Here is an 18,472-nt window from a genome sequence, read left to right as displayed (position 1 = left end):
GAAGAGGAAGAAGAAGAAGAAGAAGAAGAAGAAGAAGAAGAAGAAGAAGAAGAAGAAGAAGAAGAAGAAGAAGAAGAAGAAGAAGAAGAAGAAGAAGAAGAAGAAGAAGAAGAAGAAGGCTCTCTGAGCTTGGTTGTTTTTTACAGATGTTTCATGGCCCAACTAAATAACACCATCAGTGTTAGAAGAAGATTCAAAAGTAGCCCTCACCATGATGAGGACAAGGGGAAGAAAATGAGTTATTCAACGCATAACCTGCCTCTTTGCCTGTGACTCAGGTTCCTACTCTTCCCTCCCAACTCCGAAGAGGAGTAAAGGCATTGAGCACCTCCTGAGCACCATTTAAGGCCCTGTAAAAGTTGACTCTGCTCATGGTTCTTCTTCCAGGTTGGGCAAGAAAACCAGAAGACCAGAAACAGCCATTTGCAAACACTCTGCGTGGCACCACAGGATTTATTTGAATCCTCACCTTCTTGCATGCCAAAACGGTGGTATAATCTCAACCACAGGTTCTGAATGAGAACATTGTCCCGATGCTTCCAGGTGTGAGCCTTTGAAATGACCCATGGAAACATTTTGTTTGCTTTTTTTTAAAAAAAATCAGCCCTGAAAAATGAAGGCCTATTCTTTAGCACGTCCTGAGCCATTTGCTTTCTTGAACATAGAGTACAGTAGTTTTCATTCATTCTCTCTGCTGGAAAGGAAGCTGTTTCGTCAATGTCCAACTCAAAATTTGTTTATTTTCAAGGTTTCTATGGCTGTCCGTCTTGTAGAACAGGACTCTTGGGTGGCTCGCAAGAGTAATAAAATCATAGTGGTAAAAACGAGGGGGTGAAAACCCTCCAAGTGGCTGATCAAACACCTACATCCATTTATCTATACAGGTGTTTTCAAGGTTGACAACTTTAAGATGTGGGGACTTCAACTCCCAGAATTCCTCAGCCAGCCATATCTTAAAATCGCCTTGGTTGTGAGAAAACACACACACACATATATATTCCCAGACTTCTTAATGTCTTTTTACACTTACTAAATGCAAACATCTTGATGCTCTCTCTATATCTTCTATCATCCATCTTTTACCTACCTACCTAGGTACCATCTATCATCTATCAATCAATCTATCTATCCAATCTATCATCTTTCTCTGTCCATCATCAATCATCTATTATCTATCCTTCAATTGTCTGTCTGTCTGTTTACCTACCTACTTATCTATTATCTACCTACATACCTACCTATCATCTATCTATCCAATCTATCATCCATCTGTCATCTTTCTCTGTCTGTCATCTATTAATCGTCTATTATCTATCTGTTTAGCCCACACTGTTAATTTCTTCTTTTCCAAATTGCTTGGATGAAACAAAAATGCAGCTTTTATCCCTGGAACTTGAGATGTATTTTTCTTCTTCCTCCTCTTTTCAGCCACAAAACTCTCAAAACTATCTTTATGCAATGTCTGGTTTCGCCTTTGACCCCAGCTCTCTGTTGATAATTGTGTGAGTCTGCAAACAGGGTAACAGCAACACCTACTGACTGAATACAAGAGTTAGAATAGATTGTATTTTTTACTCATTTTTTACACCTCCCGTCTGCTGTGTTTATTTCAAGGCAAATCTCATCCAACCAGTGTTTTAAAAAAAATTAAATTAAAATTAAATATCTATGACTGGATCACATAATCTTATTTTGTCACTCAGGGTTTTTCAATCTCACCAACTTTAAGAAGTGTGAACTTCAACTGCCGGTATGACTGGCTGGGGAATTCTGGGAGCTGAGGTCCATTCATGCCGGCCGGGGAATTCTGGGCGTTGAAGTTCACACTTCTTAAAGTTGCTGAATTTACAAAACACCTTGTCAGATTGATCAAACAGTTGTTTGAAAAGGATACCAATAAACTCTTCCTATTTATGCTTGATACGTTCCAGAAACTCCTGCCATCTTTTTTGCCATCATTTTTCAGAGGTTCCTGAAAAATTAAGGTGTGAAAAACATTAGGCAGCATCGTGTCATTATGTCATCATGTCAATGGCCCTCCCCACTGCAATCATTATGCAGGAGTGGGGGAGGACCTCAAAGGGTGGGGGAAAGCCCCGGGTTGCTGGAAAAAATGGTTATAAGTAAAGGACTACCTTTTATCAAAGTAACAGAGTTGGAAGTGACCTTATAGGTCATCTAGTCCAACCCTCTGCCCAAGCAGGAGACTCTACGCCATTTCTGACCGATGGCAGTCCAGACTCTTCTTGAAAGCCTCCAGTGATGAAGCTCCCACAACTTCTGAAGGGAACTTCTGTTCCATCGTTTGTTTTCACTGTGAGAAAATTTCTTCTTATTTCTAGGTTGAATCTTTCCTTGATTAGTTTCCATCCTTTATTCCTTGTCTGGCCTTCAGGTGCTTTGGAAAACAGCTTGACCGCCTCCTCCTCTCTGTAACAGCCACTCAAATATTGGAAGACTGCTATCCTGTCTCCCCTGGTCCTTCTCTTCCCTGGACTAGCCATGCCCAGTTCCTGCAACAGTTCATTGTATGTTTTAGCCTCCAGTCCCCTCATCATCCTGGTTGCTCTTCTCTGCACTCTTTCTAGAGTCTCAACATCTTTTTTATAGTGTGGTGACCAAAACTGGGTGCAGAATTTTACCTGTATGATTCAGTTGTTGGCTGGTTTGATTTTCAATCACAACGACAAGTGATTTGTGGAATTTGAAATCTCTCTCTTCATATAAACCAGACACTTCAGAGCACACACACCTCTGTCAATCGGCAGCATATAATCTCACTCCGATTCTCTTTCTCTCTCTCTCTCTCTCTCTCTCTCTGCCTCTGATTAAAATTGACATAAATTTTGGGATGGGTGAAAACCCAAACTGCCTCCATGGCAAGTGATTTATCAGTTGGCCCGATTCCCAGCGGATATTCATCTCATCGCAATAGCTCTGCCTTTCGAGGGAGAAGAGAGATCAATTTGACACTCCTTGGGGCCCAAACAGACGGAGGAGAGAGCGAGCTGTTTTCTGACTACCTCTGCTGTTTTTAGGGGGGCAAAGGAGCAGATTCCCATCCTCCAGCCGGGACCCCCTGAGCCCGTGAAAGCTTTTGAAGCTACTCCTAGAACAATAGACGGAGGTTCCTGGCCTGACCACCCAAGCACTTTTCATGCCTTGCCAGGAACAGCTCCTTGGACTCTCGCGGAGGATTGTTAAGGATCACTTCGAACGTCTTGGCAAACGCCCCAGCCAGTCTTCCTCTGAAGGCTTTGGCCTTGGTTTGCAAAGGAGGAGGAAATACTTCTGAGGTGAGGAATTTAAGCAATGCTACCTGCTCTGCTCACGAGCCAAGGACAATGGTGGACCAAATCCAGTTCCTCTTCAACAGGTTTCTGGGTTCAAATTCAGGGGTAGGATTCTACTGATTTGGACTGGTTCTATAGAACTGGTTGTTATGATTCTGTGCAGTTTGGAGGACCAGCAAATGGTGCTGCTGGCTGGCCCCTCTCTTGTCCGCCTGCCCACCCCTCCCTGCCCTTATCGTGCATGCATGACATCGTTGACTGCATTGGGGCTGCATTGCCAAGTCACTCCTTAAGGTATTCCCCCCACCTGACGATCAACTGTTCTGATGATGAGCTGTGCACCATCCTCAGGCTGGTGCTTTTGGCTTCGTGCCAGTGCAAGGAGGAAGACCCATGCCCACCCCTTCTTCATCCTGGGGCACGCAGGGAGGAAGGAAGAAGGGAGCAACGGGGGTTGTGTGGCTTTTGGGGGAGGAAAGGGCCCTGATTCCCTTCATTAAGCACACCTGGGAATGAGAGTTTAAAAGAGATGCACGCTGAGTGCGGCAGCTGCTGGGAACAAATGTTTTATCTCAATTGTTTTCAAACTTGGCAAGTTTAAGACTTGTGGACTTCAACTCCCAGAATTCCTGAGCTAACATGACTGGAGGAAGAATTCTGGGAGTTGAAGTCCACAAGTCTTAAAAGTTGCCAAGTTTGAAGACTCCTGGTTTATCTGTGTTCCTGGCATCCTCCCAACTAGGTTGAATTATTGCCATTCCTTCATGCCTGGAATTCCTGCTCCTGCCTTGCCGGACTAATTATCTCATTTTGCCTTGATTGGACTTATAGTTATAGTTTTTGTTGACCATGTTTTGGACTTGATTCTCTGCAGCCCAAGGCTGTTCCTGGTTGAATTTTTCTCCAGTCCAGAAGGTAACCGGGACATTGGGGGAAAAGGTTGGAGCTAATAAAGGGACTCCCACTGATAATCTGACTGTGTTGCCTTTGTATCACGCCCCTTTGGGTCATCACACCTATTTTGCAATCTTTTCCACAACCCCAAGGACACGATGATCCTGTTTTGGAAGTTTCCTAAAGTCCAAAATATTTTTATTAATTTATTGACAAGCAGACCAGGCCGGATCAGCTGTTGCACAACAGGTCCACCAAGGTAGGATGCTTGCAAAGAGGACATCGGATTGCGGGCATTGTAGGAACGGGAGAACAACCCACGCACTAAAAGAGCTATTTTGCACCTTGGTGTGATTCCAGAGTAAACTCCAAGCTGGTTAGAGGTGGCTAAGGTGGGGCTGCCTTGCTTACTTAGTCCACCTTTCCTGAGTTGGCTCTGCTTCCCCCTGGAGGTGTCCAATTTAAAAAGCTCCATTTATATATATGAAAAAAAAAAAAAGTTAGCTAAACACCTCTATGTTTCCTCTGGCGTCCTGGGAGTTTGGGATTCGCACAGTCTCTTGTTTGTCTTTCTCTGAATGCCTGTTTGAAATTGGTTTCCCCGAGAAAAAAAAGAAATCACATCTTGTGCCGTCTCAAAAATTTGGGTGGGGGAGATCTTTTCAGGATTTGGGAGTTTGGAGGGCCCCAAATCGATCAGCACCCCGATGTGTTGGGTATGTGGAAGATTAGAATAGAATAGATATAGAATAGAATAACAGAGTTGGAAGGGACCTTGTAGAAGAATAGAATAGGAATAGGAATAGAGTTGGAAGGGAACTTGTAGGTCATCTAGTCCAGTGGCCCCCAACCTTTTTTGTGCCATGGCCCGGTACCGGCATCACAAAATGATCCGCGGCCCGGTACCGGCATCAGCACGCATGACAAGGCAAGGCGAGCCGAGCGACCGGCCAGCCAGCCGTCCCCCGCTTCTCCCTGCCACCTTCAACTCCTCCGTTGTACCTTTGTCAATGGGCTTCGCTTCGGGACGGCTTCAGGACGGTCGCTTGGCTCGCCTTGCCTTGGGTGCTGAAAGAATCCTCGCGCCTTAGTTTCGTTCGAAGCCACCACCCCGCTTTGATGAAACTAAGGCACGAGGATTCTTTCAGCACCCAAACGCCGCTTTCCAACCAGAAAAGCTCACCCAGAAGCACTTTCTCGTCAAACAAGATGGCAGCGCCCAGCAAACCGGCGGCCCGGTAGGAAATGTTCCACGGATCGGTACCGGTCCATGGACTGGTGGTTGGGGACCCCTGATCTAGTCCACCCCCCCCCCACCCAAACAGGAGACTCTACACCATTTCTGACCGATGGCAGTCCAATCTCTTCTTGAATGCCTCCATGGATGAAGCTCCCACAACTTCTGAAGGCAACTTCTGTTCCATGGGTTAATTGCTCTCAATGTCAGAAAATTCCTCATTTCCAGGTTGAATCTCTCCCCTTGTTCAGTTCCCATCCATTATCATAGATGATTTTTGGTGTATCCTTCAGGATAGAATTTTCGGCTTTAGAAGAGGAAGAATTTGGGTAGCTCCTGGTTGGAAAAAAAAAAGGAACTATTTTCTTGCAAGTGCTTTCCCAACCGTCAGCAATCAATTTTGTTCACTTTGCAAATTTAAACTTAACCTTCAAAAAATACCGTTTTTAACCTGTTGCTTCAGCTTTCTTTTTCTCTGATCTTTTCACCGCTAATACAGGTAGGCCTTGACTCATTTACACAATTGAGCCAGACATTTCTGTCGATAAATGAATTTTGCTCCATTTTGCAACCATTCTTAGGACCACCATTGTTCAGCGAACCACCGCAGTTGTTAAATTAATAAAACAAGGTTGGTTAAGGGATTCTGGCTTCTCCTTGGACTTTGCTTTCCAGAAGGTCGCATAATGGGGTCACATGACCCCTTATGCAACAGTCATAAATATGAATCCGTTGCCAAACTGAATTTTGATCATGTGACCAGAGATGCTGTAACGGTTCTAAGTGTGAAAAATGGTCGCACGTCACTTTTTGTTGCCTTTCTAATTTCAAATGATTACTAAATGAACAGTTAAGTCGAGCTATTTCTCATTCGTTTATAATTTCAGTATTTTATCTTGACTTTATTGTATTTTACAGCTTTCACGTTATGAGCTATGATTACAATAAATTGATTGGATCGCTGGCCTGGTTTTTCCATTGGCTATTGGCACCTTCTATGCCCTGAGAAAAAGAGGTGAGGCGGCTCGCCGGCAGCAGGTGCGGATGGCTGAGGTTTCGTAGAGCGAGGGCTCAGATGAGGAGCCTGCATGTGATGCAGGGATGGGGCCAGGACCATCAGGGAGTGGAAGGCTGGCTTTGGAGCTTGTGGAGGCTGGCAGCAGTGATGAATCGGCCACTGAGGAGCCCGTGCCCAGCATGCGTAGGGAAGAGCAGCTGCAGCCGTGTTTAGTCTGCTTTTTCAGGAAAGGTCTATAGTACAACCATTTGTGTGTGTCGAGGGATTGGTGCAGCTGGAGGAACAGAACCAACCAGGGCCTTGGGAACCTCATCCTCGTCCCAAAAACCATGCACAGAGGAGAAAAAGTGCCGTTTTCTAAAGATCATTTGATTCATCCTCTCATTTTCTAGCTGAGATTTAGAAGCTGCTTTGTTGGGAAATGTTCAGTAACTGTATTGGGGCTAATTGGAGTACGTGGTTCTCAGTCCCCAATAATAAAATTAACGATATGTTAAACAATGAAATGAATAGTGTTTCAACAAACAGGGAGGAAAGGGTTTGTTTGGAAATAAAAAGCTGTAGAACCCTGCTACCCCCTGCTGGTCACATGTGGAACAGCACCATTTTTTCCCGTGCAAAAGTTTTGCTTGACATATATTCACATTTCTAGCAACTTGCTTGCTCTATTCTTAAGCAACTTAGGGGCAGATTTATGGAACACAATTCTGATCAAAAGGCTGTATTGGGCATTAACTGAGCCAAGGCAGCACTTGGTGGGGAAACCTACAATCTTTAGAGCCTCAAGATTTGTTTCTGCAATTACTGGGGGGGAAAATGTTTAACTTAATGTGGTTAGCCGGTACCGTTCTGAGCCTCGAACAGAGAAAAACTTTAGCTGAGCATCTATAAAGTACATTTCTCCATTAATTTCTTAATCCTAGGATTGCTGCCTCTAGCCTGGAAATTTTGAACCTGTGATTTATCTTAAGACACCTGCAATTTAATTCCAGACCTACAAAATGCATAAACAAATTGGAAGATCTGAAACTTTTAATGCAGAGAGCAATTTCTTTTTTTGGCACAGCTTGGCAAGATTTAGGAGCTGGATTCGGCCTGGTTTTAGCCCAAGATTTGGGCCACAGCGGTAGCAAAATGATCTTTAAATGCAGAGGGTTAAAAGAAGAAATGGTCAAACGATTAAAAGATCTTCTTTTAATCACCACATAATCCCTTGTGGGGTGGAATCTGGGCAACTGAGTGGAGCTAGCAGAGTGCTTGAATGGCTGGCTGCCCTTCCTATCACCAATGCGGAGTTTTGGTTCAGCAGATAAATTCTCATTATGCCGAGAGAGAGAAAAATATCTGCCTCTACTTGGATCGAACTCACAGCTTCCTAACTGAGGCAAGAGCTCCACTTCTAGGCCACCTGATTAAAAGAAATAATCAATACAATGATAAATGGCTGCAACCTTGCCCTAAAGAAGATTGGGGTTGTGGCTGCCATCTTGACTTTTTCAACCTCCTGTAGATGCAGAGAAGAGCATCAGGTTTATTTTAGCACTTCTGTTCGGCAGGACTTCTCAAGAGGGTTGATCTTCCCTTTCTCCTTTTTTAATTTGGCTGTCTTGCAGAACAAATGTGACCGTCAGAAAGAAATGGGAGATCTGCACTTAAAACTGGAAAAATATTCTCTCTCTCTCTCTCTCTCTCTCTCTCTATATATATATATATATATATATATATATATTTTTCTTAAGTTTTCACGGTACTTATATGTATGGCATTCGGCTTTGCTCGGTATTTTCCCACGTCATAGTGCTTTAAAAGCACAGCCACTGTGACGTGGGAAAATACCCAAGCAAAGCCGAATGCCATACACACACACACATATATATCTAACGAATATATATATTCGTTACAGAAACAGGAATGCAGTGCTCTGTCACTGCCAATCCACTTGCCTCGTGGCCAGCTTTGGGCAAAATAAAAAAAACAGTAACACACACACAAAAAAAAACCCCAACCCAACAAAATGAGAACAAAAACAATGAACCAAACTTCACTTTCCATAGAAAAGAAAAAAAAAAAAAAAAAAAAAGAAGAGAGAACCTTTTAGAGCAAGCTGCATAAATATTTACAATTTGCAGTTTTCTATGTACAAGTCGTGTTTCTATCATACAACTCACTATGCACAGTTTGGTTGTACAAAAGATAGATATTTCCTCCCACCTCTCTCCCCCGCGGTCCCTTGTACAGTTCAAACAATAACATTGCTCTTCGTTGTCTTCTTTTGTGTGGGTGTGTGTTTGTACAAATGGCAAAGCGGAGGACACTTCAAACTTTAATAGGTTAACATAGCTTCCTTTCCCCCTCCCCGCTTCCCTCTCTCCCGATTGCACAATTTGTTTGTTTTTTATTTTTATTTTTTGAAAAAAAGGTGATCGCAAACAGCACGGTTAAAAACCTATCGTATGCCACTAAAACAGACGTCAATGTTGCAATGTGCAGAGAGCAGGACTTTTCTCTGAAGCAGACAGCGCTTGGCGTTCAACCAGGCGCGGAGCTAACGGTCAGCAGAGATGGTGTGGAGTTGTGGGTTGTTGTTTTGGTTTTGGTGGGTGGTTTTTTTAACCAAGATCGATTTGGCACGCAAACATGCGCGTGTGAGTAGATGAAGATTCTCAGCCAACCCGATACAGGTAGAGTTGGCTGGAAGTTGAGTCAGGACAACTGGACTTCCTCTCCTTTTTGGCTTGAAATGTTTTGCTGTTAATCGAAGTAGAGGAGGAGAGAAAGAAAGGAGAAGGAGGGACGGGGGGGAAGAAGAAAAAGAGGGAAGAAGACAAGAGAGGAAAGGGAGAAGGAAGGAGGAGAAGGAAGGAAGAGGAGGTGAAGAAAGGAGAGGGAGAAGGAAGGGGAGGGAGGAGGAAGAGGAGGAGAAGAAGGAAGGAAGGAAGGAAGGAAGGAAAGAAAGAAAGAAAGAAAGAAAGAAAGAAAGAAAGAAAGAAAGAAAGAAAGAAAGAAAGAAAGAAAGAAAGAAAAGGAAAAAAGAAACTTGGAGAAGCAGTGAAACATTTCAAACCCCAAAGAGAACAAATCCAGCTGGCATGACTCAGCTGCCCTCGAGCCGCATGCCAGGCCACCGATTCAGGGACCCCCCCAAAGGTGGGGGTCATTGCATTTCTACTACAGTACATGCAAACACACAAACACAGTAGGTAGCCAGAGAATCCAAGAGATCGTGCCTGCCTTTGTACACCCACAAATACACAGAAAGAAATACAATGCAGAAATCGCCTTTTGAAAAGGAAGGTTTTTTTGATTTGGATCAAAAAAAAATCCCTTCCTGGAATGTACTGTTTGCAAACTCCGGCAAGGTCTCTGTGTTGTGTTCCAGTGGCATTTGTGTGTAGGTGTGTGGTCCAACGCAGACTAGGGCAGGGGTCTCCAACTTTGGCAACTTTTCTGAACTTCCATTCCCCAAATGCTGGCCTAGGAATTCTGGGAGTTGGAAGTCCACAAGTCCATAAAGTTGCCAGGTTGGAGGCCCCCTCGGCTAGAGTGAAGCGTGATTTCAGCCCGGTTGAATAACCGTCGAGTTACCTTCTCGGCAACGAAGACATCCTAAGCTGAACTAAGAAGCTGGGGTTGGAGGAGGAGGAGGCGGCGATGCTACGGGTAGGAAATCGACAAAACTGTAGGAAGGTCTGAAAAGCAAAGCGGGGTGAAGTTTTGGGAAGAAGAGACAGGTTGAAGCAAAGGGCTTAGGCCTTATCCATCTGCACCATGTCCGTCTTCTATGAACCTCAGGTAGGTGTGGCGCTACGCACGCAGTGCCAGATAACCCGGCATCTTTGAAAAGTCTACATCTTCAACCACAGTTGGACAAGGTAACGCTAGAAGCAAAGCATTGTGAGTGCTCCACTCTTGGCGAGTTGAAGGACATCAACTTGCATTTATGCCGGGTTCAAAAAAGCCATTTGGCCCTGAATTTGTGAGCCAACTTGGATGTGGGAAGAGCCCAGCGTTGACCAAAAAATAATAATGGCAAGCCACTTTTTATGGCTGCGATCAAGAAGAAAATGAGAAAGATTTAACTTCTTGGAACTGACCTCGTGGGGATTCAAACCCACCGGAAAGATCAGATCAGGAGATGTTTCGATGAAACAAAAATCAAGGGTGGCTGGTCGATCGTGACATTTCCTCAAGGAGCTTCAATGATTGAGGATGAGTAAAGATTTGGCTTTGACCGATTGAAGGAGTTAAAAGAAAAAAAAATCCGACCAAAGAATGGAAAATAGGAATTGCAGGATTCTTTATTCTGGGTAAAAAAAAAACAAGCTAGTTTGCAACTGTCAAGTTTTTTTTTTGACTTTTTCTTTCTCATAGCACAGACGAGGAGACAAGATAATGGTTTGAAGATCACGTGTCCCCGAAGGAGTTTTTGGGATGACAAAACTGAGATTCCAAAGGCAAAAAACTGATTGCGGAGCTGTTCTGACCTAGGCTTTACAAAATCCTGAAGCAGATTCCTCGTCCTGACATTATTTAGGCTAATGTGAATTCCTCTCATTCACACCCAGTCCTGGCAAACAGTCTTTCAAGAGTGATTTACAACCACAGACCTTTTATCAGGCTTGGAGAATTGCACAACACTGTACAAGGAAATACTTGGCAAGGGGCTTCTGTGAGTCACAAATTGTAAATGAACTAATTGCCTCCTGCAAAGAGCCCCACTCCCCTTTCACTCCTCTTTATTCCCTATGGGAAGGACCATTCATCATAGGCCTTTACTCCCAAGGTGGCCCTTGTTCCTTAACCGTTCCCTTCTCCTGGCAGGTCAGTGCATGCGCACATTGGGAACAGGCTCCAGCTGTTCTTCTGCCCCACTGATCTCAGGCTCTGAGGACAGCTGATACTGTCTGACGGCCCTGGCCCCACCTCTGCCTCCAACGCAGAGCAGCCTTCTCCAGACTCCAGGACTGGCCCGTGTTCCTCCCCAACCTCCTCACTGTCCGAGTCTGCCACCAGCACCGCTGGCTGCTGGCGAGCCACAACAGGAGCCTCCACTGTCATCACTCTTCTCAACAACTTCTAGGCACATGTGGCAAGTTATGTTTTTGATCTAAAATAGCTTGGCCTCCTTCCCAGCTACAACACTCAAAAGCAAGATGGGTAGATTGGCGGTTTTCAAAATGAGGCAACGGGTGGATGCGCAAAGTTTTGACAGGCTGGGTGTATGTCCCTTCTCTTCTACAATTAGTTTTATTAGCTTGCCTACCGGTGGTCCTTGTAACCTTTGTGTCTATGAGCCAGCTATCATTGAGGCCAAGAATAAACAACCTGGGAACTCACCAGGTACAACAAAGAACCTCACCTCCTTTGTAAGGTAACACCTGGACAGACATTGACTGGATTTGAATCTGTTTAAGGCAGATGCATGATCTTACTATGTGGAAAACTGGGCATGTGGAATGTACGTGGAGCATGCTTAATATTTCCTGTCCAGAAAGAATATTGAGGTTCTTCAAAGAAGGAAGCTGAAAAAGGCTTTTTAAGACATAAGCAGAGAACCATGGCATCTGACAACTACCTGGATAGCTTCTAAATGCCAACTCTTGTAAGCTTGATTTTCTTTGTTCCTTGTGAGATCTGGCGGTATTTGCTATCGAAGGACTTAGCAAAATCCAGCCTTGTCACAAGTAGTTTTTTGGGTTCCATTTTAACAGAGGCTGCACTGTGCTTGAAATCTAGAAGTTATTCCCCACATAAAACTTGTCTTATCACCAGAACATCCTTCCATGTCTGTGCTAAGGCATCTTTGATTGCAGGTCCTTCATTGTCAAGACTTAACTGGGGGCGGGGAAAGTGAGGACCATCCTTAGCCCCACTTAGCCAAATCCTTCAGCCTCAGAAATTCAGAAGTCTTAACAGAAGTCTTAACAGACAGATTCCTCTTAATTCCGCCCCCTTCCCCCGAATCTTTTCTGAGCTTTGTTTTACATATGCCAGTTTTGCAAACATTTAATAATGCATGCCGGAGTTTAATATACTGTAACAAGCAGCTGCATCAATAAGGAGAAAATGAAGAGGATGAGTTAGAAGTAAAATGGTTGGGAAAGCAAACTTCACTTGTAGAAACAAATTTAAACCAACCGGGCGACATCAACGGTGTGATAACGTCCTTTTTCAGCTATGCCAATATGGCTCTTGTCTGTTCCAGAAAAGACTCAACTCTCTGGGATTCTTGGCCTCAAGAATTCAGTCTAGGGCAGAATTTCTCAATCTTAACAACTTTTAAGAAACATGGACTTCCAACATGGCTGGCTGGGGAATTCTGGGAGCTGAAGTCAACACAACTTCAAGTCATACAAGGTTGAGATTCACTGTTTGCGGGTATAAAAGGGAAAGGAAAGGAAGAAAAACAGATGGCAAAACGAGAATATTCACTTTGAATTATAGTCATGGTGGTTTGTGTGAGTTAAAAGGGGGCGAAGGGACCCTCTCATCGCACCCCTGCCCCAATTGAATAAGCACATTGCCTAGGGATCAGAAAACTACCTATTTCAACTTTCCTGCAAGTTCTCTTATTCTTCTCAACAGAGACAATTTTATTTTTGAAAAATATGATGGTCTGCCTTGCTTTACAGGTGATAAAAGGCTCTGGAAATGATATGTGTGAATGTGTATCTGTGTGTGTTTGTATGCGTTTGTCTGCATTAATATATATATATATTTATATATATATTCACATTTCTTTTTTTAATGAAAGAGCTATGTTAATATATTCTACTGAATTACAGAACCATTTTGCTGAATCATGGTTTCCCTCTTGACATTTCCATACAATGGACAAACAGCTCAAATATCTCGCACGCCAACATAGAAACCCTCTTTTGTACAAGAGTAGCGACCAAAAAAAAGCAGCATATAACACTGTTTTAGAGTCCTTCCTCACCCCACAAAACCGAGAATTAAAAATAACCCTCTGAAATAATCTGGCATCATTTCCCTCCTCCCCCCCCCCAAATGTAACAAAAATATACCCTGTGTTCATCAGTGTTTCTCAAATCTCAGGCCGTTGAAGATGGGTGGACTTCAACTCCCAGAATTCCCCAGCCCAGGGGAATTCTGGGAGTTGAAGTCCGCCCGCCTTAAAGGGGGCCAGGGTGGAGAAACACTGCTATAAGATGATACCCAAAGAAGCGTTTTGAGAGTTTGGTGCCATTTCCACAGCGGCCTCTTGTGTTCTCCCATCCCTAGTCAACCCCCTAACGTCTAGAGGAATCATCTCTTGACGGATATTCCAATTTCTTCTCCCCGCTGTCCCAAACAACCTGCTCTCTTCTGGTTTTCTGTCCATTTCTGCACCCCAAGTTCCGGCTACCTGCTTCTGACGTGTTCCAAGTTCAGCCTTCAGGGGCACAGAACAAGAACTACACCCCTACCCTCCTGCTTCAAATGACCAGCAACGAGATCTCTAATTCATTGGGTCGCCCCGAGTCATCTTCTCTAGATGGCCCACAACTCCACAGCTCCACCACGGCGGTCCCTCATTAGGCTAAGACAAGGAGATACAGGGAAAAGGGGCTGGATGATCTGGGTTTCAAGTATCAGGTGAGCAGCCCGTCTCAAGGAGGTACTTGGGACCAATACCGGAAAGTGACCCTCGCCAAGAGTTGACCAAGCCCAACACTCTTCCTTCACCCTCTTTCCTCTGCTGGGCTGAAGGACAAAGCGGATGCAGGAGATGAAAAGGCTCCTTGAGTGTTGGTAGACTTGGCCATCTCAAACCCCCTCCCCTCTTGGCCCTCATCCCAAATGGACTTGGGTGGTGGGTTCCATTTCCTGGTTGGTTTTTAAGGCTTTAAAACCTATTCGCTTTCTTTTGTTGTGGTGGTTTTTTTTTTTTAATATACCCTCTTTCCAGATGTCGTAAAAAAATTAAACAAAAAGGCTCCCCCACCCCCACCCCAAGACAGCTCTGGCGAGCTGGTCTGAAGGAGACGAGCTCCCAGAATCCCCCCAGCCCTGACCCGTTCCATCGCCGCCACATCCATCTGTCCATGGGCCTTCCCGTCGCGGCCTTCTTTCTTCTCATTCACTGTCCGAGAGGGTCTCGTACTGTGAAACCAATAGAGGTTTGGGCTCTTCTTCCCAGCCGTGGTTCTGGGTACCGGAGTTGCCCTGCAGAACGGTGGCAGTGGGCGGTGGAGGGCCGGTCACGACTCCCGTGGAAAGTCTCACCGTCAGGGGGTTGTATGGAAACGGCGTTGAGCCTGCAGGACAGACGAAAAGGAAGGTGGAAGAAGGGTGTTGAGGGAGCCTCCTCCAAGAATTGGGAAGAAAGTAACATTGGTGTGCAAGACAACCCAACCCACCTCTCCTTTCGCACTTCCTCACACTCACAGGGTTCACACTGGGAGCTCCCCCTTTTGAGAAGATCTATCTACAGACCCCTCACATCCTGGACATAAGCTGTTTCAACTCCTTCCCTCAAAACGACGCTATAGAGCCCTGCACACCAGAACAATTAGACACAAGGACAGTTTTTTTCCTGAATGCCATCACTCTGCTACACAAATAATTCCCTCAAAACTGTCCAACTATTTACAAAGTCTGCACTATTATTGCTATTAATCTTCTCATCACTCCTTATCACCCATCCCCTCCCACTTGTGACTGTATGACTAACTTTGTTGTTTGTATCCTTACGAATTATATTGATTGTTTCCTAGTATGATTTGATTGCTTATTGTACCCCATGACTATCATTAAATATTGTACATTATGATTCTTGATGAATGTATATTTTCTTTTGTACACTGAGAGCATTTGCTCCAAGACAAATTCCTTGTGTGTCCAATCACACTTGGCCAATAAAGAATTCTATCTATCTATCTATCTATCTATCTATCTATCTATCTATCTATCTATCTATCTATCTATCATCTTTTTAAACATTTATTTTATTTTACAACAAATCCCTCACAGTGTGTCGACGGTACATATATCTTGTGCAAATATTTATATTTAGTATACATTTCTTGTTATGATTACGTTCATATGAAAAACCACTCAACCTTATGTATCCTATCATTTTAACAATCTGAATGCATTTTACCATTATATTCATTTAGCTTCTTACTTTGTTTTCCAACCATTTATAGAATAAATCCCATATCATATAATAGTCCACTTCTTCTTGTTCTTTACTTGTCAATGTTAATCTATTCATTTCTACACATTCCAATATTTTCTTAATCACCTCCTCCTCTATCGGAATATACGTATGATTGAATATGTTTTTTCTTTACTATAGTTTTCAGATAAAATCCCCAACAAAAATATCTCAGGTTTTAAGTGTTGTTTTATCATCTTTTCCAACTTTTGAGAAGATCTTCTCCGGTGAAAGAACTGGGATTATCTCCCTCAGCACCACAGAATTCCATCTACGAGGGAATTTATAACTCTTGGAAAGTCTAGGGAGATATTCCGTCATCCAAGTCATGGTTGTCCCAAAGGTTTTCTTCTTCCAGGAGGCAACTGGACTTCCTGGTTTTCCTTAGAAGACCTTTCACTTCTCATTCCTTCAGCTCCCCACCATCCAAGTCAGAGCTGAAGAAGCTTCTTGGATGAAGAAGCAAAACGCCTTCAGAGAAAAACAAGGAAGTCCAGGTCCCTCCTAAAAAAAAGAAAAAGAACCTTTGAGACAACTCTTGGAAATGGAGAGAAGAAAAGGGCTTCTTCTTATGAAGTCTCTGGCTCAATCTGGAATATTCTCAGAGGAAGACATCCCAGATGAAGCTCTAGAGAAGTAGCCAGGGCGCCCAAGATTGGACAAACCATGTCAAGGCCCAAATTCTCAGACACCAATTTGATGGTCATCATTCATAGTCTAACCTGGGATTCATTGACCTCTAATAAGATGGCACCATGCATAAATGGTGTAAGAAATGAAATTCCAATGCTATCACCTGGAGAAATAACATCTAGGGTTGGTTTATTGGTTTGTAATCTACCCTTCCTTGAGCAGCACAAAAGAGAGTAGAAACCCCTTCCTCTTTTTCTGAGGAACAACCCTGGGATCTAAGCTGACCTGAGAGAGTGTGACGAGAACTTCCACAATGAGGAAGAAAGAAAGTCCAGTGTCGTCGGGGCTAGATCAACATCTTCATACTCGCATCAGCCTACCTTCTGAAGATCATCTGCTGCCCTGCTTCCTCATGCCACTATGGAATGAGACATCTCATGTCTTCCAAAGCTTTCCTTCAACATCCCCATGTAGGATTTAGTTGGACCAAAACAGAAGACCCATAGTCGCTTGAGGACTTCTGTAGCTACCGTGATTGAACCCCAAGTCTCCTCATTCCAGGTCCAATCCTTCCAACAACTCCACCTTGATGGTCCTCTTATTATTTGGGCCACCTTCTACTCTGCTATGACTATCATGCATTTCCCAGCCAAAGGTCTGTGTGGTTGCCTGCTCAACACGTTTATCTCCAACTCCTTGTAGAAGAGCACGCAGGGCTGGGAGGTGGACTTAAATGAATCATCAGTCTAGAATCGTTACAGTGCCACAAACGGTCTAAGCCCAACCCTTCCAGAATATCTCATTGATCCTTATCGAGTGCCAATTTAGCGGTGAACTTTAGTTGGACCAGATTCTTGCGCATGGGCTTGAACACGCCACTGTCGACTCATAAAATATTTCTATGGTCTTTTTTAGAGTTGCCAACAGAAAGGGAGGAGGGAAAGAGGTTTGAAAGGACAGTGTGGCAGCTTGGAAATCGAAAGTGCATTCCATAAATAGTTTTCAAAGATAGTAACCAGGTGACTGAAGTTTTTGCCAGGCAAAATTCTAACTGGAGAACATGATTGATGACTCTTGGCTATGGATGTGTCCCATTGGAGAATATGAATTACGATACACCCAGAGGGTGGGGGGAAACCAGGGTCAAGGGTGACGGTGAATTAAGTGTCTCAGAGTCGGCTCCACCCAGGCAGTGGCAGCATGTTAACTCCCAATAAATCCTTTTGAAGTTTTGGAAGTTTGAGTCGAGACCAATGATTTAAATGGGGGTCACTGCCGGAATCCTGACAGCCACAATCTAACCGGTGGTGCCCGAATCTCTGCGCCTGACACTCCTGGGAACTGCAAACCTGAGGTCAAAGGATGTGCGAATACCTGTGGATGATGGCCTGTCCTCCCAAACCCGGTTGGTTAGAGGTGTCCTCCTGTTACAGTCCCCGTCGGAGTGAACGGACGAAGCGGATGGTGGCCTCTCAATGGTGGAGGACAGGCCGGGTGCTGGAGATCTGGCCTTCCGACTGTTAGCGCGGGCGGCAGCCTTTGGTTTCCCCCCTCCTGTGGGGGGAAAAAAAGAAAATGTTTTTCAAACTCCCAGGAGAAAGCCAATGCTATGTCAGGGGTGTCAAACTCAAGGCCTGGTGGCCACATCCGGCCCATGGTATGCTTAGATCTGGCCTGCGGGGCCACTAGGGAAATAGCGAAGGACCGGTCCGCAGTCCTCCGGAGCTCCGTTTTTGCTGGCAGAGGGTTTCAGGACACAGTCGCAGCCGAAAACGGAGTTCAGGAGCCCGTTTTGGCTGGCAATGTGCTTAGGCCACCAAAGGTGTGGGCCCTCCCCCCGGCACGAGTGACGTTGAGTTGGCCACGCCCCCCCTCCCGAGGTCAAACACAACCCTGATGTGACCCTCAATGAAATAGAGTTTGACACCCCTGCACTACGTCAAACCATTGGAAAGGTTTGGTGCCCTCCCAACGCATCTTCCCAGGGACTTGATAAACAATGGAACACCGAGGCTTAGCAAGTAGCAGGAAAAGAGAGAAAAAGAAAGAGAGAGAGAGAGAGAGAAAGAGAGAGAGAGAGAAAGGGTTGAGAAACAATAGAAACACCTCCCCCTGTTTCACCCCAATGACAGGTAGTCCTTGACTCACGACCACAAGCGAGCCCAATATTTCTGTTGTTAAACGAGACATTTGTTGAGTTTTGCCCTGCTTTGCGACCTTTCTACGCTGTTGTT

The 18,472-nt window shown here is 44.5% G+C and overlaps 1 protein-coding gene across 24 annotated transcripts in view; it reads right to left on the bottom strand.

Annotated features, from left to right (window-relative positions):
• Positions 1–13,171: 13,171 nt before the first annotated feature.
• NCOR2 (nuclear receptor corepressor 2) overlaps positions 13,172–18,472 on the bottom strand; it is a 192,824-nt gene continuing 187,523 nt past the window's right edge. For 22 of the 24 annotated variants that reach the window (XM_087913480.1, XM_087913491.1, XM_087913494.1 and 19 more), the window contains 2 exons: positions 17,613–17,792; positions 13,172–14,703 (listed from right to left, as the gene is read on the bottom strand). In XM_087913480.1, coding sequence (XP_087769606.1) covers positions 14,522–14,703; positions 17,613–17,792 — 362 coding nt within the window. In that variant the 3' untranslated portion in view covers positions 13,172–14,521. The remainder of the gene's footprint in view (positions 14,704–17,612; positions 17,793–18,472) is intronic. The other 2 variants (XM_087913502.1, XM_087913503.1) reach the window with 1 other exon arrangement.

This window comes from Pseudonaja textilis, chromosome 15, assembly GCF_049901715.1.
Source record: "Pseudonaja textilis isolate UNSWEBS1 chromosome 15, rPseTex1.2, whole genome shotgun sequence".
NCBI classification, from domain to species: Eukaryota; Metazoa; Chordata; class Lepidosauria; order Squamata; family Elapidae; genus Pseudonaja; species Pseudonaja textilis.
This window is presented reverse-complemented; position numbering and strand designations above follow the sequence as displayed.